The sequence below is a fragment of the Hydractinia symbiolongicarpus genome, chromosome 1 (assembly GCF_029227915.1).
Source record: "Hydractinia symbiolongicarpus strain clone_291-10 chromosome 1, HSymV2.1, whole genome shotgun sequence".
In the NCBI taxonomy this organism is placed as follows: domain Eukaryota; kingdom Metazoa; phylum Cnidaria; class Hydrozoa; order Anthoathecata; family Hydractiniidae; genus Hydractinia; species Hydractinia symbiolongicarpus.
Genome location: NC_079875.1, coordinates 15,702,414 through 15,722,359, shown reverse-complemented (window position 1 = coordinate 15,722,359; position 19,946 = coordinate 15,702,414). Strand labels below are relative to the sequence as shown.

General features: G+C 33.4%; 2 protein-coding genes across 4 annotated transcripts in view; one reads left to right on the top strand and one right to left on the bottom strand.

The window, feature by feature from the left end:
• Positions 1–474: 474 nt before the first annotated feature.
• Positions 475–11,668, bottom strand: LOC130642396 (tyrosine-protein phosphatase non-receptor type 9-like). The gene is made up of 13 exons (XM_057449485.1): positions 11,419–11,668; positions 9,593–9,736; positions 9,325–9,414; positions 6,745–6,869; positions 5,279–5,384; positions 4,907–5,017; positions 4,591–4,721; positions 3,836–4,333; positions 3,248–3,338; positions 2,699–2,768; positions 2,540–2,618; positions 2,157–2,307; positions 475–1,745 (listed from the first exon to the last, which is right to left on the bottom strand). The coding sequence occupies exons 1-13, from the start codon at positions 11,470–11,472 to the stop codon at positions 1,107–1,109; spliced, it is 2,289 nt and encodes a 762-aa protein (XP_057305468.1). The 5' UTR covers positions 11,473–11,668; the 3' UTR covers positions 475–1,106.
• A 281-nt stretch (positions 11,669–11,949) lies between these two features.
• The window catches only part of LOC130642383 (transient receptor potential cation channel subfamily M member 7-like), a 56,692-nt gene continuing 48,695 nt past the window's right edge, over positions 11,950–19,946 (top strand). For 2 of the 3 annotated variants that reach the window (XR_008982561.1, XM_057449479.1), the window contains exon 1: positions 11,950–12,157. Coding sequence is in view for 2 of the 3 variants with exons in the window: in XM_057449479.1 (XP_057305462.1) it covers positions 12,083–12,157 (75 nt within the window). In the remaining variant the exon portion in view is untranslated. The remainder of the gene's footprint in view (positions 12,158–19,946) is intronic. The other variant, XM_057449470.1, reaches the window with a different exon arrangement.

Sequence of the window (19,946 nt, the reverse complement as noted above, 5' to 3'; positions counted from 1 at the left end):
TGCAAAGCCTTGACAAGGTACGTCTGTCCACGTTTTAGCACGAGGGTTTACCGTACTGTAGACAAGCATTCTCAGAAAGCTAGAAAATAATTATTCGCACTTTGCAAGAGAAATATTTTTCTCCTTTTGCTTTATTATGTTGAAAGTAAAATAAGAAACAGGGGATTTATATGCTTTCCTAGACCCGAATGCTTATTAAGAGGCATGACATGCCATCCATACTAAGGCCTTGCAAAATAGGATAATCAAAAAGTTCTATTTTTAAAACAACTTTATCTTTAGGCTGAGCATTTTTTCTGGTTAACTAAAATCACGATTTAAAATGGTTTCAAAGTTTGTTAAATTTTTTAAAATGTTCACTGAAAACATCCGCTTACGCCAATTACCCATCCGGAGGCTCTTTCTCGTGTTTTAATACGTGATTGGGACTGACGTTGCAGAGATGAATAGCTGCAGGAAATAAAAATAACATGCTAAATGATTTGCTACAAAAATAGAATGTGAATTACATGAAAAAATCCGATAAATAAATTCAGCACAAATATTCTCCACGTATATGCTTAAAATTAAAATAATTAAACTAAGAATCCGATACAGGAAAATTCGGAAAACCGGGAATAGGTTAAATTTGTGTACAGCAAAATGGATACAAGTACAGGCTGTGTCGTTTAGGTGTATAAAATAGGGTTGGAAAATATGCTTTTCCCTGCATTGTAAATTTACAATGAAAGACAAATAGGTTAGCATAAAAATAGGTACATAAAAATCCACCACTACGTCATATAGCGTCGAGTATAAAAAGAAATGTGCAGAAAGAAGCCGGTCCATAGCTAATTTACAGTAAATACAAAGTTAGTAATAAACATATTAAACCTGAAAAATCTCTTTAACAAATTTTATTCTCCGGTAATAAGCTCTTAGATTTCCTTTTCATCCACGAAACAAAAAAAAGAAAAAGAATCTCGGCGAGGGTGAGTGTAAAATTACTGAAGTTTCAACGAAGGAGAGTGTCTAATTGCTAAAATGTGTCAAAGTGTAAAATTATTGAGACGTAAGCAATCTAAATTAAATTCAATCAAAATAAAAAAACTATGATAAAAATATTCTTAATCACTATCGCTCGAAAGATCGCTTCGAACAAACTCCCGAATGCATCGTTCCAGGTCACTAGTATCCATTCCTTCAGCGCGTCTATCGCGTATAACGCTTTCGATAACACCTGTATAACAAAACTGATACTGGTCGGGCGTTTGAACGCTGAACGCGCGTTGGTCTCGAATTTCCTTGACGGCGTTAAAAATATCCACAGTTTCAATTGCTTTCAGTCTGTCTACACTGTTATTTAGACAACAAAATGTTCCCGTTCTACCAACCCCTGCAGAGCAATGCACAACAACAGGAGGTGGTGATGGCGTGGCATCACTAACACTTGATGGCTGTTCTTGGTCGTTAATATTTTTACTTACATCACTCTCACTCGAAACACGTTGACTAATACCTTCCTCGTCCACAGTGTTCTCGTGACATGCTGTCTCCTGTGCGTCATCAGTGAGATTCATATATTCACCAGAACCCTCCATATTAGGCGCATTGTGTTGTAGTTCGTTTTGAATCTGCACGATACCCTCTTGTTGGTATTGCTCAATTAAATCAATAGCATCCAATATAGGCACGGCGGAGGAGAGCACACCAAAATCCGGCCAACTGGTGAACTGAATGTGACATACTCTACGAGTGATTTGCAACTATGGAAATTAGACAGGTGGTAAATAATTTGGCCTTTCTCTTGCGTCAAAAATCAAGTTACGCGCACAGTAGTGTCTATATACTTACTCGTCAGAAACTATGACTATAGAATATACCAACATTTTTTGTGGAACTAACACGACATTACGCAAACTGAAGGTCAAATTTTTAAATGTGAATGCCTTGAAAATGTAAAGAATCTTTCCATAAATTAAAAAAAAGACTTACACAACTTTTTAAGCTTTACAACATAAACTAGACATCAGTTATCAGATTCTCTTACTATGCTATAAATAATCCATCACAACAACTTCGGTATTAATATTACACATTGTACCATACAGGCACAATACGAGTAGTAGATAAAAACACATGCTTCACATGACGTAAACAAACAGGGGGTTACTTACACTATTATTATGTAACTCCAACAAAGTGGACGTAAAATGCTGCTGGACATCTGATGCAATGTTTGTCACAGTCAAGTGACCATATGTCACTGTTTCATCTTCATATTTGGGCCAGTATTGTCCACATTTAGTACGTCCTCGTTCTTGGCATCTGCGCATAAAATAGAAGCAATGGAAATTAGCAATAACAAGAGCAGACATTTTTATAAAACTACTACACGTATCACCGGCTACGCCCACTTGGCATGTCATATGGCGTGTCACGCCCACGTAGTAACAGATACGCCAACTAAACTACGACCTACAAAAGACTACAAAACTTGCTCATTTAAATCACACTTTAAACAATTCGTTTTAAGGATGTTATTTATTTATTTGCTTACCTAGTAACCATGACGACAACAACCACTTTTTGCTCCCAAATCATCCTCCAAAAGTCAAAAAAAGTTTGTGGCGTGGGACCTAGGGTTCGAACGAACGTTATATTAATAGGGTAAATAGTGGGATGTTTAATTCAATTTTCACAGGTGTACTATTACTACCTTGGGTGCAAATAAACTTCTTTTCTTGATCATATCCATTCACATAGTTCGCGTTGATATAATCTGAAAACTGTAAATAAACTTACATAGAACATACAAATATAGTACACATAGTGTGTACTATATTTGTATGTTCTTTATCTGTGTGTATTATAGCACACACAGATATAGAACACACAGATATTGTACATACAGATATTGTACATACAGATATAGAACATACAGATATAGAACACACAGATATAGAACATACAGATATAGAACATACAGATATGCTACATACAGATATAGTGCATACAGATATGGAATTGTTATCAGAATAAATCAAGATAATTACTCACCAACTCTTATATTTTGTGTTTTTGTTAAAAAGTTTTGCATTATTACAAAAAGAGATCTTATCAATTTTTTAAATTTATGTAGGTAATCAATCAACCGACCGACGGACTGACCAACCAATCAAAAAAGTTGGCATACAATCAATCAACGAAACATACATTTACATTAAATTATAAAGCAATGTTACAGAAAAATATACAAGTAGCTTACAGGATCATTGTTGATTGTTTGCAATCTAACACGAGTTTCTTCAAAAGATAAAATATTGTTGTATCGATTTTTTCTTAGATTCACAGTATACCTGCAGTAAAGAAAGAGCAGATGCTTAACCTTTTAAAAAGTCCACTGTTCCTGCAAAATCAACAAAAATTATATTAAATAGTGCAAGCAATTTTCTTTTATCTGGCAGACAAAAGTTAAGCACTTCGAAAAAATGGGAAGAAAATGAAACTTGTTTACGAGTGGGAAATAGCCAAAACCAAAAGAAATAAAAAACCGACAATTTGTAAACTTTTAATAAATGAAATAGCACAATCTTTAAATGTTGAAAGGTATTTAAAAAGAGGGTGGACGTTAGACAGAGTAATACAGGTTAAGTTATCACATTACACCCTTATATAGTCAGATTACAGCCATATATAGTCAGAGCACAGCCTTATATAGTCAGGGTACAGCTTTATATCGTCAGAGTACAGCCTTATATAGCAATGTTGGTGAGCTTGTTAAGGCTTATACGTAAAACTTATACGTAAATTCTTAGGTTAAAAAATAACATGACACTTATAAAAACACACGCACAGTGTGGATTCAAATGTTCCTGTCGGTGGAAGACTCCTCAGTTCCTCATATTCTCTATGTACACCTTTCCGTCCCACTTTGGACATATACTGCATCAATTGATCAATACTCCTAGAGCGATCATCTGTTAATTGTACTTCTTCTTCTATATTGTCGTCATTAGTAAAATCCACATCTTCATTATTAGATTCATTAGGCAAAGAGGGCACCTTAATTTCATCGCTTTCTATGATTTCCCCAGGTGGTGCTGGCAATGGCTTTCTTGGTGGTTTCAGTGGTGATGTATTTTGTTTGACTGGTTCGCTAGATTCAGTGTCCACCAAGGATGAAAGAGATGGTCTTTTAATGTCACCATTAGGAAGTAACTCATGATTACTCATATCTTCGAATATAACTCTGTTATCTGCTTCTGGCGTTGTCGTGTAAGGACTTTCGTTGGCGTATTTATTAGAGTTGTGTGGACCTTCAGTATGATTTGCTTCATTACTTTTATGTGTTCTATGGATATATACAAATATATGATTTAAGTCTGTAAAAGTTTGTAAAAGTCTGTCTGTTCAAAAACACTGCCTCACAGCTTTATTTAGATCCCTCATCTGAGTAAGTTGATTTACTTCCTGTTTAAAGGTGGACAAAATGCACAATGCAGGAAAATGTAAAACAGGCAAAGATCTAAGGAGAATCCATGGATTTTTCCACGTGTTAACGACTAGTAATGTCATGTCTTTTCAAGCTTTTTAGAAGTTAGGCCATACCTCTGAGAGCTGGTTATACATTGCTGTATCCAGCCTGCATGATCATGATGAACCAAACCACCAAGTTCGACAGGTAAGGATTCTTTCGACAGATACTTCAGCAATTCTGTATTGTTCTTCACCACCTCAACCTGTGCAGAAAGTTTAATATTTTGAAAAAAGAAGGGCAATGTATTTGTTTTTAGAAATTATGCATATTTTATTTTTTTTTAGGTTTAGAATATTCAAGTTTTCAACATTTCTAACAAAGAGCAGACACTCTGTAGTAGACTTAAATTAGAAATTTTTATTTCACAAGTACATAAAATTTGTTTACCCGATCTCGTATTTTGTCTTTGAGAAAACTTGACAGAACAGCTAATGATGCTCGGAACCACAACGGTGAAGAAACAATATACACATGTTTCAGCCGTGCAGGATATCCACCCTGAATACAAACACACACAAATTACGATTAACAGCAACTTTTGATTTTGCCTAAACGTCAGGTTCTGAACTTAGCCCCCAATTGGTTAAGTTCGCTTAACAATTGTTGTTCTATATTTCCCTTACCAATATTGCCCACATTTTTAAAACATTTTTAACCACCAGAATACCACAAATATGTTTATATGGCATAAAACACTTGATTCATATCCACATGTATGTAATTGTTACATATACTTTCCATAATATTTATCCCACATACCTTTAATAGATGTAAAACTTTCATTGCCAGATCAAAATCAAAGTTTTGATACCCAGAAAATGCCATGTCATATATCAAAGATAAACCTTGTCGTTGTGCATCAGTACTAGAAGAATTAAAAAAATTATAAAAATTTTGTATTTACTGAAAACACAAAAAATACGTTACAACTTTGGTTAAAAAAACTGTTAGAATCTATAATGAAAGGCTTATTATGAAAAAAGCAAAATTTAAAATTTATTTTCTTGATAAAGTCACATACTTTAACTAAAATTAGGGATCTATATACATATTCTAAATTTATTTTTATATCAGAATAAGAACATGTTGGAAATCCTTCTGTGAAAAGCATTAAAAATTTCAGCACTAAAACCAGCTATTCTAGTTTCTTACACATAAAATGTTTAACACCATGGAATGAATAATTTAAATGAGTTTCATTTTAAACAAAAAAATTGATCCATTCTCAACATCATCATTATTCTTAAATTAACATTCATTCTCCAAGTTAGCATGAGCTGAACAGGGTATACCAAGGACCTTCTTTTATTGTGATGTAGCTGTATAGTTAAATTCTTTTGTATAAAGTTTGTCCTTATTACATCCGTGCCTTTCCCATTTTACCTCTATGCTTTGCTCTCAGGAACTATAAAGTGTGTATACATTCTTACCAAATTTATCCTTCCCCAATCTTTCTAAATGTTTATTACTTCCATGCTTCTTAATTTTATAAACATAAGTAAAAGGAGTAAAAGTGTATACACTTTCATTAACATGACACCCCACATTAAGAAAAACAGTTTTAGTTAATATTAATGATTTGTTTAAGGCCACCCAGGAACTTTTTTTAGTCCTTTGACAAGATATGACGACTTTTGATGATGATAATTTTCAACCTTCTTTGAAAAGTCAACATTTTTATTAAACATTTGAGAAGCTTTAGGAAAGTTTTCATATTTTTCCAATGAGATTCCAAAGAGGTTGGGTAGATTAAAGGAAATTTTAAATGTTTGATGCCAATTATTAAATCTTAAAAATAACAAACGCAACAGGTCAGAGATATAAAATTAAGGAGTTTTGAGAAGATGGTAGACATTTTCTTAGGAAAAATTACGTGTTTAGCATATGAGGAAAAACATAATACAATAAAAGACTTTTTCTTGACAAGTAAATTTTCAGCTTATTTTCAACTTTTCCCCACAATGGCACAGTGCAACAAAGCCTTTTTCAGCCCTTTCCAATTTTTTTTACTCATTTCGGGTCAGGTAAATAGATCATTCTCCTCCAAGTTCCACAATAATTTTATATTTGCAGCACCACAAAAAAATCAATGTAGCATGGTAAAAAAGCCTATGCCTGAAACTCATAAATGTCATTAAACACACAGGCAAAAAGGAAGCAAAGCACATCTAAAAATTATCTTCATAAACAAAAACGAATAAAGGGAAAATTTAATAACAACAAACCATTTCATAACATAATCAAGTTGGTACACAAGTGATTTCATGACAGTAATATGATCAACAAGTCTTGGAAAATGCTTCTTAGCGTAGAACAAACATACAGTTGCGCCATTTTCACCTTTACCGCTCTACAAGAGAATACAGAAAATCTTGCTAATGTGGCATAGCTTATTATTTATTATAAATTATGTAATTCACATCGTGCACAATACCACATACAGGGGCGGATCCAAACCCCGTCAAATGGGTCAAAGGACGGGGTTTAAAAATAACAAGTATAGTTTATCTAATTTTCAAATATTTAGTACTAACCAGTAATATTTGGGGCGTGTAATAATGTATTCATTTGAGCGCTCATCAATATAAAAATTAATAATATTGCCGCCACTGCTGCTGCCGTGTGTATGGTCGCGCGGTGGTGGCGGTGGCGCGCGTGATGGCATCAGCTTCATTTTCGTTGCGAAGACAGGGCGCAAAGATGGCTAGACCTAATCTTTAATGGTGGATAGAAAAATATAGACTTTGTTCTGCAGGTTTTTGACGGAGCAATGAGGTTATTCTTAACTCTTATTGGTCTAGAGTGCCGGGTTTGCAGGAGAAGAACACCGGCAGGATTTGATTGGTCATTACAGAAGTTTTCTTAAGTTGTGATTGGCTAAAAATCAATACCCTGCAAAAGCCAAAATGCTCACGCTAGTCTTCATCTTCATATCTTCCTCAACATCATTGCTCAACATGGCGTTTAGTTCAGTGAGAGAAGATGTTTTGAAATTATTTCAAGACGAAGATTTGCAGAAATTGATTGAAATATTTAATATTTATTCTGAGAAATGGATAAATTCAAATAAAAATGTGTTTTTAAACACAAAACAGCTTTATGCTGTACTTTCTTGTGGAGAAATTGGTGTGAATGAAGATGCTTTGAAATATCTTCCTGCATCAGTTTCTTCCAAGAATTGTGTTGCATTGAGGTAAGATTTTATTTTCTGTAATTTCCATTTCTGATTATTGCTGACCATTTGTTACCATAGTAATTAAGTGTACATCACTATGTCATCACCATGAACTACTTATGGCTAGCTAGCTAGCTACATGTATTCGTGGTTTTTGTTTTGATTATTACTCTTGGAGAACTAGCAACCGTATCTATGGTAGCTAGCTGGCATGTGTGTGTGGAATTAATAATGGTTTTGATTCTTCTCAAAATGTTAAAACTTAGTGTCTTTGATCTGAGGAGTGAATTCTCTTTAATTTCTCTAAGAAATATTTATTTTTCACTTTTTAGGTCCGAATCATCTGGAAATTGCTTGTTTAGCTCCATATCCTTATGTCTGGTAGGTGATAATAGTTTGACGCAACAGTTAAGGCTACTTGCTTGCATTGAACTTTTTGTCAATTTATACGTCATATATGTCAATTTTATACGTCTGATTTTCTTAGTGTTAATGCTCTTCAATCTGAACTGTCGCTCTGGGAAAAATATTGGGAAGAATATACTGATACTCTCCCTGATAGCATATCCTTGGCATTAAAAGCAGTTTCTTTCCCTGGTTTTAAAAATATAAAAATAGCCCTACGTATTCTTGGGACTCTTCCTGTTACTTCCTGTGAGAGTGAAAGGAGTTTCTCTGCATTAAGAAGGTTAAAAGAATACGCACGGAGTACCATGACCAATGATCGTTTAAATGGGTTAGCATTGTTATATATCCATCAAGAAATTATCCCTGACAAAGATAAAGTTATTGATAGATACGCTCCTTCAAATCGTTGGCTTGAATTTTAATTGTTATGTATATTTGTTGCAAAGGTTGGTATTATATTATACTATTGGTATTCTTAAAAAATTAATTTAATAGAAAATATGTTTATCAAAATTATTAAAACACTTATATTAATACTACTTGATACTACTTTAATACTACTTAATACTAGTTGCAGTTGTCAAGTTATCCTGTATTTTTTAAATATAAATATGCCAATGACAGCTAAATTTTTCTCTATTTTTTCCTCATCATTGTATCTTGTTATCTTATTTCTTTACTTCTTTTTTATTTGGCTGTCTATGTCTGGATGACATTTTTTGTTATCCTAGGCATGCTGATGAGCTCTGATATTGAGCGAAACGGCCTATTAACATCTATAAATTATATGAGATAATCTTGTTTCTTTAGTTCATAGGCTTCATATATAACAATAGAAACTCAGCAAGAAGGACAAGCAACCAAACAACATTGTTGAAAAGATGACACGGTAACGATTTTCGTTTTATGCTGTATGAATGACAAATAGCCTTTTTATTTTCCAAATAATTTACAATTTAGATGCGGGAATGTTGTTTTCAGACAATCTAGGATCCTCCAATGTTTAAAAATTTTCTGGACCCTCAGGCCCAACCATGGTGGGCCTTCACGTGTCACTAATATAAGTACATTTTATGACGGAGTGCATCAGAAATCCTAGATCCGCCCCTGACATAATGAAATCAACACAGTAAAATAAGTGAAAATCTTAAATTTACTGAGACTGCATCATCATCAGCAGTATAAACGGAGAACATACAAACAAGCAGACAAAAAGAGTTACCAAGATTGTAAACTTTCCAGAACGTAGCTCACTGGACAATGGCTCAATGTTTGGATTTAGATTTTCTAGTTCAAATCTTCCACGAAGCATCTAAAAAAAAAAACAGATCCACCTTGATATGTAACAACAATCAAGAAATTTTTGATGGCGAAATGGAATGGATGGAAATTTTCAACAATTAAATAAACCGGTTGCTATTTTCTTTGGGAATCAAAAACTAATATTTTAAAGCAAAGAATAAATACACAAACAAATTCATTTTCATTACCCTATTTGTATGAAACAAACTGATGGCTCTGCCAACATCAAATTTTCTTGCCATTAAAAATTGTATTGCTTCTTTTTCTGACACCAGGATTCCATCGCCAAAGGCATTTTCCAAACTTAGTTGATATACGAATGATTGAACAGCCTGTATGTAATAAAAAAAAATAATGCTAAAAAATTCCAATACTACAGTAGCTATAGTTGCAGATCCCGAGTTATGGGGTTGTCAGCAAAAAAATTAAAAGGCCCTGGATGAGCAAACAAGTGTCATTTTAGCAAAAAAAATTAAATTAATCAATTCACCTTTATATTATCTATGCATTGATAAAGTTTGAATGCGCATCCCTTAACAGTCAGAATTACCGATGACAGAAAATGTCAAAATCTGCTATTACTTAAATATGACATTATAATTAATGCAGCATAATTAAATCTGAAATTCTTTAAATGTGAAAATCTTGAAAACGAAAAGAGGTTTTTAAAAATTTAAAAATACCTGTTAACCAACTTTTTGAGCTCTATAATATCACTCTAACATCATTTTATGTACCTTAGGGTCCCTTTAATGCAGATTATTAAGCTTTCCAAGGCATCAAGCCACCATTTACACAATGTCAATATTTGGACACACTTTATTATTTTCATTACAATTTTTGTAAAATTATTCACATAAGAAATTTAAGAAAATAAAATCATAAACAGGAAGAAATATTTTGTCTTACTGTGTCAAGATGCAACATATTTATTAGCAGTTATCTTAACATGCAGAGTTTAATATGAAAACAAGATTTTTAGACAAATCTATTTTTGTTTAAAAAGATCTGGAGGCATGAAGTCACCATGGGTTATTTTATATAATATTATTTCCACATTTTTAATTTAATATTTACTACATATATTTACTACACTTTTTATTTGATAAGCCTTTAACAAAACTGTTGTACATTGCTGTAGGAGGCAAATTAACCACACTTTTTTGTATTTTCTTAGGGCTAAGGGTGAACACAGCAAAGTCTAAAGTCATGATTAGTAGCATTGCAGCCAAGTGTGACCTTGTAGTTGGAAGGTGGCCTTGAGGAGTTAGCAGGAAAGGGTTTGGTAGTAACTCATGATAACTCAAAAAAGAACAAAAGTTCTGACGCTATTAAAGGTTTGTGTGAAGGTGATAAATATTGTGCACATGTACATTTAAGCAGTACTGTAGGTCAGTCACAGCAGTCCGTACCTTTTTTGGGAAAGAGAGGTAATATTCACTAAATAATATACTTATCAAAAAAGATGCCATTTTAGTTTTCGAAGCCATAAATTGCATTGCTCCTGCTCAAAATTTCTTTTGGCAAAAAACTGCCAGAATCATCAAACAAGAGGAGCTTCGAAAAACAGGTTCACACTTCCCTTGGTTAACACAGAATTTGGCAAAAAAGCCTTCCCGTTTAGAGCTACAAAAGTGTGGAATAATCTTCCAGACCAAGTGACCTGTAATGGAAGTCTGCTTTCATTTAGCTAGCTAAGACTTCCATCTCTAGCTAAATGTATTTGGCAAATTCTAATGGAGATCACTTTGTAATTTTTGTTTTTAATTCTTTTTTTCTTTCGATTTTATAATTTTTTTTCTTTTTTTTTCCAGTGGCCCCCAGTGGAAACAATCCACTAGCTATGGATTTTGTGATTTTCTGGGCTAGCCACTTTAAATATTTTATTATTATTATTTACAAAACTCTTTTTTTGTTACAATAAAAATTGGAGAAAGAAAAGGAGTTTTGTCTATGGAAGTATTTCATTAATCGATAACATAGATAAATCGTTCTGTATGAATCTAAAACATACCTCTCTTTCTGCTTCATTGAGGGAAACTTCTCTATCACTCTCTGTGTCCGCCATGTTGTTTTAACTCGCTGGTAATAAACCTCCGGACACCGGATGAACGATCAATAAAATAAAAAGTGAAAAAACGTTATAATTATTAGGCGTTGGCATTCATATATCATTTAAATGGGTTAATTAAAATTTTCAAGTCGAAACAGAAATCTGAAACATTAAAAAACACATAAACCCGTAGCTGCACACTCTCTTTCCTTTATCCTAATATTTACTTTAGTCGGTGATCGGCCTTATGGCCTGGAATTTTGATGTCGTTAGCTACATGCTTTTTTCACATGCGCATATCATGTCGCGTGTAGGGGAAGCGTAGCAGCGTAACATTTTTTCATGATCTAAAGATAATTTTAACATTATTTATTTGTGCAATTAGTATTAATTTGTTTGTTCTTATTGTTTTTGTCATTGTCATTGTCCGTTGCCCTTTTTTTTTCATTTAAAATGCTAGCTATATAGCTAGCTCGTTTTTGTCATTCTTAACCTTTATAGTTATTTTTTTCTCATTTTAGCTATAACTAAGCTAGCTATGGATGCAAAATATATTATATATATATTATGTTAACAAGACTTTATGTGACTATTAATGTGTTGATGAAATCTTTCTTCACTTCCAATGCATTCAAAATACGAAGAAAGATTACCCATAGCCAGCCATAATGACATTGACTTAGAAGATCATCATGATGGGGTAAGTTATATAACTGACTGGGGGGAATTAATTTTTAAGAGGAAAAATATATACTGTTGTTTTAGCACCATATTTTATTTGTAAAAGTACACAAGCTTGCATAAGCAAGTAGGGGTGATCACAAAATAACTTTTGTGACGCTTTACAGATGTTCTCGTGAAAAAGACCTTCCATATCCTAACACGTTTTTAGCAAAAGTATGAATTTATTTTTCAAAAAATATTAGCAATAGTTTTACTGTTAATTAAAAGTATATATTGTCTGATAAAAAAATTAAATAGAATATTAGCCTAAGTCGCACAGAATTAATTATTTAATCTAGTTCAATTAATTAATGTGTTAAATTAATTAATCTGTAGTGGGATCATGGGAGTTTTTCAAATAATTAATCTTTACCTGGTGAATCCATGTAATGAATAAAAAAGATTCACCTTATATGATAATACGGAGCTTCCGTGTGTCTATAACAGGCAAAGTGGATGTGTTTATTTTCTTTGATGTTATTGAAAAAGTTATCTCTCAAATGTTAAATATTCTGACGTCATAGCGAGCCGTTAAAAACGCTACTTTAACGTCAATATCTTATATTAAATTAATGAAGCCATTACAATGCATTTAAAACTTTGAGGCCAAATAACTTATAAATGACGTGGCGAAGTCAGTCATTTTGTGGGTGATTAGGGACCACATGGGAACAATTTGGGTAAGTTTCCCAAACCTGGGACCCCGAATCCGATTCGTAACCGATGGGTTAATGACGCGTTCTAAAACAAAAGTACATCTTCCTATGCATTTTCTTGATCAGAGTTTTAGGATCTATTCGATAAAGGCAACGGGTATACAAATTTAAAAAGAAATAATTTTCGTATTTTAGCAGGTCTTTGCTGACATCAGCAACATTTCTAGACCTTTATATCTCCTTAGCTGTTCATCAAAAGCACATGATTCTATACATTATTTTGATCAGGGTTTCTAGCTCTACACAATAGATGCAACAGATAAATAAATTTCCAAAAAAAGATTTTTTGTATCTGTACTGCTGACGCCAGCAAAACATCTAAAACAAGCCACTTTTCCATTGTCCTTTTGCAGAGATGGATTTATCCATGGGCTTTATTGACTAGTTACATGAAGTAATTAATTTTCTATTGAATTTGCACTTGGCCACCATAACGAGGTTAACACACTCTGAGCATTGATTTATTTCAACGTAAACAGCAGTTAAAAATATTATTTCTGTTCGTTCTTCTGTTTCTGCTTCTCCCACCTGTATGAACATTAATAACTCTGTTGTAAATGATCCAGTGACAATTGCTAATTCTTTTAATGCTTACTTTGCTTCAATTGCAGATAACATCAGAATGAATATCCCATTCACTAGAAAACATTTCTCCTCTTTTCTGAAAAATTCTACTACTAATTCGATGTTTCTTTCACCAACTGATGATTTAGAAGTTCTGAATTGCATTTCTTACATTGACCCTGTTAAATCTTCTGAGCCATTCAGTATTCCTGCCCATGTTTTAACTCTTGTTTAATCTAAATTATCTATACCACTTTCAAAACTTATTAATTTGTCTTTCACAACTGGTATTTTTCCTACAAACCTAAAAACTGCCAAGACCATCCCTATTTATAAAAAAATGATCCAAATTAGAATTAACAAATTACCGACCTATATCTTTACTGGGTATGGTTTTCTCGAAGCAAACAACGCCCTCTACAAGCATCAATTTGGCTTTAGGAAAAATTACTCGACTTCTCAAACTCTTCTGAACATCTCTCAAAAAATTATGCATGCTCTTGATAAAGGAAATTATGCATGTGGAGTGTTCATTGATCTTCAAAAGGCTTTTGATACGGTTGATCATGAAATTTTACTTAAAAAGCTTTTTCACTATGGAATTAGTGGTACTCCACTCTCACTATTTAAATCTTATTTAACAGGACGTCAACAGTTTGTATCCATCAATGGAAATATATCAACTAGTAATCTTATCAGGCATGGTGTCCCTCAGGGCTCTGTTTTAGGACCTCTTTTATTTTTAATTTATTCTAACGACCTGCATTGTTCAAATAATTTTTCTTTGGTGCATCACTTTGCTGATGACACCAATCTCTTAAACTTCAGTAAATCTTTGAAACAACTGGCCAAACAAATGAATTTTGACCTCAAGCTTCTTTGCCATTGGCTCAATGCCAATAAAATTTCTCTTAATGCTAGTAAGGCTGAGTACATTGTTTTTAAACATGCACGGAAACCTCTTAATTACGATTTTAGGCTTTTTATCAATGGTAAAAGGCTTATACCTAGTAATTGTATTAAATATCTTGGTGTTCTATTAGATTCTGATTTAAGCTGGAAGTCTCAGATCAATGAGACTGTTGCTAAACTTCGTCACTTTGTGCCTTTAAATATTCTTATTCTAGTTTACTATGCCATTTTTCATTCACACTTGCAATATTGTAATCAAATTTGGGGTCAGCCAAACAGTCTTAATGTTAATCATATTACTGTTTTGCAAAATTTTGATATTCGACTCATGTCTTTTGAAGAGCATCATCCAGTCACCTGTATAGTAATCTTGAGCTCCTCAAATTCTCTGATATTGTCCAATGTCACAATATATTCTATTTTTACATAAACTATTTCATGAAAAATTGCCTGCTTCTATCCTTAATACATTTGCGGTTGATTTCACATTCATGCTCAAGGCACTCAGGCAGAGAAGATTGGTTTGATCAATCTCCCTACCTTTAATACGATTTCTTTTGGTAAAAACTCAATTAGATTTAATGCCATTAATTCCTGGAATAAATTGCGGTCTTTAAGGACTAGAAAATTTTTTTCCCTTGATTTCTTTAATCTTAAAAGTGATCTGAAAAAGAACTTTGTTTCCTCTTACTAACTTTCCTGAATTTTCAGACATGACCATTTGTTTCCTGCATGGTTGTTTATCATTTGACCCACTATTATGTGTGTGTTGTTTTGTGTGTCTTGTGTTGTTTACTGTAATTGTCCAAGTGTGGCCATACCTTTTGCCTTAGCTTAATGCTATTAGGTATGGTCTCCCTTCAATAGCATTATATATTTTAATTTTGTCACCCTGACTAATTATTATATTTATTTTCTTTTTCTTTATGTTTATTTTAATTTTAATTGTATATAACTGCTATTGATAAATAAAACTTCTATCTATCCATCTATCTATCATCTGAAGATAAAGATGGAGAAGAAAAACAATAGAAACTGGAGCCTAGAAGAAAGGAATCAGGTTTTGTTCGATTCCTGTAGACCCTGCAACGAATTTCATGGTCACTTTAGAGAAAAAATCAAAAGTAGAAGGCAGAAATAGAGACGGCATTTGATGAAGAGGCCTTCAAGTTGTCTAAAATTCCAGAGACAAAAGGAAAGAAGTTAAAAGTCAAAAAACTTCAGGTAAAATATAATAATATAAAACAACAGTGGCGCAAACTAAAAGATAAAAAAAAGAATGCATCTGGACAAGGAGCTTGTGACAACCCAGAGTGGTTCAAAATCGTCAACCCTGTCTTAGCTAACACAAATCAGGGTTTTGATGCAATATGCTATAAGCCAGGCGGCACTTATTGCAACAAAATGTTTTCTCCTGATGCTGCATGTGAAAAAATAAATCTGATGTAGATCAGGAGAACTTTTCTAAGGGGTCTTAAGTGGAAGCAGGACCAGTAATTTGTACAACGATGGTTGCCAAACCCCATGAAAGACGAAAATTTTTGGGGGTGAACAAGCTGCCAGAAGTAAACGCAAAGCGTTTGAAAGTGGAAGAAAGAGATCAAAAATCAATGTTTGACTTTCGATGTGAGAAGGCTGAAAAAAATAGACAGCATGAAAAAGAAATGATGCAACTTCATTTAAGAATGATGATCCTACAACAACAACAATACCATAATTTAAATAACTACAACATGAATAGTACCATAAACCCTATGCCAAAATACACAAACAAAAGTGCAAACTGACTTTTGTTATCAGAAATGTACTGACTTTTGTTATGAAAAAGAAGAAATAGTTGGCTGAAGTCACACAGATTATTCATTTTCAGATTCAATCTAACCTGTGTACTGAATTCACTATAATTACCCAGATTCATCCGATTAAGATTAATTAATTAATCAGACTCATTAATTAATTTGGTCATGTGACTTCGGCTATTGATAATGATTTATTAAATCTAATGTAAAAGGTACAATTTAGCCTTGAAGAAATAAATTCCATTCATTTGAGGCTGTTAAAAACTCAGACTTATGATTGGACGATTTTTATTTTCCTTGTGTCCGTAGTACAATTTTACCAGGCTTCATTTTGTTGGATCTGTTGAGATTAATTTTTTAAATTCTTTTTTTTTACCTAAGTCAAAAGAAAATAGTATTAGGCTAACTTACATTGATTGCCCATTCTTATTTGTTAACTGCCTAGATGTTATGGTTGATGAATTTAGACAGACCTATAAATTAATTAAATAAGATTAGTGAAGCCATTACATAGCACTTTTAAGTTTGAAAGTAGTGTCTCCTACAAAAGAACAACTTTTATATTAAGTAATTACATAAATTTAGAAACTGCATACCTTTTTTATCAATAATATCTGGAAACTTGTTATAAACAAAACTTTTTTAGTTGGCCATGTTGAGGCACAGATTCTTTCTGAAAAATGTGCGGGAAAAAGGCCTTGTAAAAAATTTCTTATGCGTAATCAGGCTTGGACAGGAGTGAAATCTCTGGCATGTGGGCCATTGCACGCCAAAATCTTTTTGCCTGGTGCAACAGACCGCACGCCATAAAGTAAAGTTAGGCTTGCGTAGTACACGGCTTAAATACTTGGCGTGACTAAAACAAAAGGCGAAAAATTGAAAAAAATGCGTATGAATCAACTTTCATCAGGCAAAACTTCTGATAGATTTCCATCTTGGTCGAAAACTCTTATTTGCTTAGATCTCAGGTTCTTTTAATCAAGCAGTAAGCCTGTTCATAGCCAACCTGACAATCCTAGCTAAATCACAGACTCCTGACTTAGGGATCGTCTCCACGATCGTTTCAAATTTGATCGTTTCAATTCGTATCATTTTTTTTTAAACGATCTCTATACGAATTTGAAACGATTTGAAACAATAAAAACCCACTGTAATTTGTATCACATTTGTATCAACATTTATAAATTTGCTTTAAAATTGTTTCATTTCAGTTAGAATCGTTTCGCAATCGTTTTGCAATCGTATCGTAATTGCTTCATATAAATTTGTTTCGACTCCATTTTAAAATTGTTTCAAACGTTTTTGCAAACGCTTTGTATCATTGCCTGTAGATCGTTTTTTAAATACGCATAGTTTTAACTACGTAGCGCGCTGCACTTGTAATTTTAAAAATTGTGAGAAAGAATAATTCGCAAGTAAGTTATTTTTTTTCTTGGATAAGATTTTCTAATTATTAGACATAATATTCACATATTGTAAAATCTTTTTTCGCAATGTAATAACAAAATATATGGCTTTGTTAGAGTTGGTTTTTTTATATTGAAATACGACAAGAAGTTGATGTTCTCTCACTATTTTTTTTAATACAAAACAGTTCTGGTCATATGAATGCCACAATCAAAAACGGTCGGTGTTATTATGAAGAACGTAAGGTATAGGGAACATTAAAGTCAGCCCCTTTCCCTCATGCTGACACTCTTATGCTTGGCTGGTGCATTACACTGAGACTCAAACAAAAGACAGAAGACCATTTGGAACCATGCCACAAGTCAATCTGACCTTCATCGTCACAGAGAATACTGCCAGAAGAGTGCGAATAGAGCAAGTTAAATATAACCAGAACATGGGAGAGGTTAGGTATCCTGTACCTTAATACAGCTTTCGGACGAATGTTCTTGTGATGTAATACCAAAGAAAAAGCATGTTGAATAAAGTTTAAAAAATCTTTTTAAAAGGGGAGAGAGAAATCAAATATGTTTAGTAATAATAATCGCAAAAATTGTATATTGTATTAAAAAGAAGTCCAGAAGTTCTGCCTCCCACACGACACAGCAGGCAATAAGTTAGCCCTGCCCTCAGTTTTGTGAGAAGAAGTGTTTGCTTCATGTTAAGCTGTGCCAGCCTTTTCGAAGCATGCCACCAGCAACTCCTGCCATATACAAACAAATTATGCCCTAAGCTAATGGATTCATCTTAAAACATAAAAAGCCAGTAACATTTGAAAAAAAAACAGGTGTTATTACACAATGCAACATATTCAATTTCTAAAAATAATTCATTTTTAAACGCCCATGTTTTTCATTCAAATTCCGAACCTTAAGTCATTTTTTTTTTGATTTTTAGTATAGTAAATAATACTTTATACAAAAGACATTTTAGGTGCACATTATTGAAGTGACTAAAGTGTTTTTCATGCGTCGTCATGATGTTTTAGTTTTTAGAAAAACTATAAACGTATCAATAAACAATAAATATAAGATTTCTTTAAAAACGTACGTAGCTAGCACAGAGGAGGAGAAAAGGGTAGCTTGGAAGAATCATTATCAGAGGTTGCTTAACACTGAGTTTGATTGGGACGAGGATAATTTGTCTGCTGATGATGTTGTAGAAGGGCCAGCTATGCAGATCAAGACAGAATGGGTAATGGAGGCTATTAGGAAATTGAAGATTGGCAAGGATGCAGGAGTATCAGGTGTTTTTGCAGAGATGGTAAAAGCATCTGGATATGTTGGAGTTGAGCTTATTACAAGTCTTGCTAATCAGATTATAAAGGATGGTGCTATTCTGAGTGAGTGGCAGTCGAGTGTAATAGTGAATTGTTTCAAGGGAAAGGGTGATTAGTAAGAGGTAACTATAGAGGTTTGAAGTTGGTTGATCAAGTAATGAAAATTATTGAAAGAGTGATTGATAAGTTACTTAGAGAAAGAATTGATATAGATAAGATCCAATTTGGTTTTCTTCCAGGGCATGCCACTACAGATGCAATATTTTTACTTAGACAGCTTCAGGAAAAGTATTTAGGAAAGAGAAAGAATCTCTATTTTGCCTTTGTAGATTTAGAGAAAGCTTTTGATAGAGTGCCACAGAAAGTTATTTGGTGGGCTATGATAAAATTAACGATTCACTTAGTGACAAATTTAGTGTAAATGTTGGTGTACATCAGGGTTCTGTACTTAGTCCTTTGTTGTTTGTTCTAGTCTTAGAAGCGCTGTCGATGGAGTTTAGAACAGGTTGTCCATGGGAGTTATTGTATGCAGATGATTTGGTTCTCATAGCAGAGTCGATGGAAGAATTAGTTGAAATGTTTGAGAAGTGGAAGAAAGGACTAGAAGAGAAAGGGCTAAGGGTAAACACAGCAAAGTCTAAAGTCATGATTAGTAGCATTGCAGCCAAGTGTGACCTTGTAGTTGGAAAGTGGCCTTGTGGAGTTTGCAGGAAAGGGGTTTGTAGTAACTCAACTTTTTGTCAGACTTGCAAGCATTGGGTACATAAGAAGTGCAGTAGTATTGGTGGAAGATTAAGAGCTGACATTCAGTTTGTATGCAAGCGTTGCAAAGGTGAGATTATAGAAATGAAGTATTTCCAGCTTCAATGATGTACAACAGTGGCTCGTTAGACATAGTTGAGAACTTCTGTTACTTAGGTGATATGTTGGGCAGTGAGGGGGGTGTTGGAAGAAATGTTACTTGCAGGATAGGTTCTGCTTGGGAAAAGTTCAGAGAGTTCTTCCTTTTTTGACTAGCAGAGTTTTGTCAATTGAGTTAAAAGGCAGGTT

Bases quoted from the DNA above. Each gene is read 5' to 3' on its own strand.
- LOC130642396 (XM_057449485.1), bottom strand. From the start codon at position 11,472: ATGGCGGACACAGAGAGTGATAGAGAAGTTTCCCTCAATGAAGCAGAA. The intron at 6,870-9,324 runs GTAACTCTTTTT...ATTCTCTTGTAG, and splicing joins CTGGAAAGTTTACAATCTTG to AGCGGTAAAGGTGAAAATGG. The intron at 4,334-4,590 runs GTATGGCCTAAC...ATATATCCATAG, and splicing joins TGTATAACCAGCTCTCAGAG to AACACATAAAAGTAATGAAG.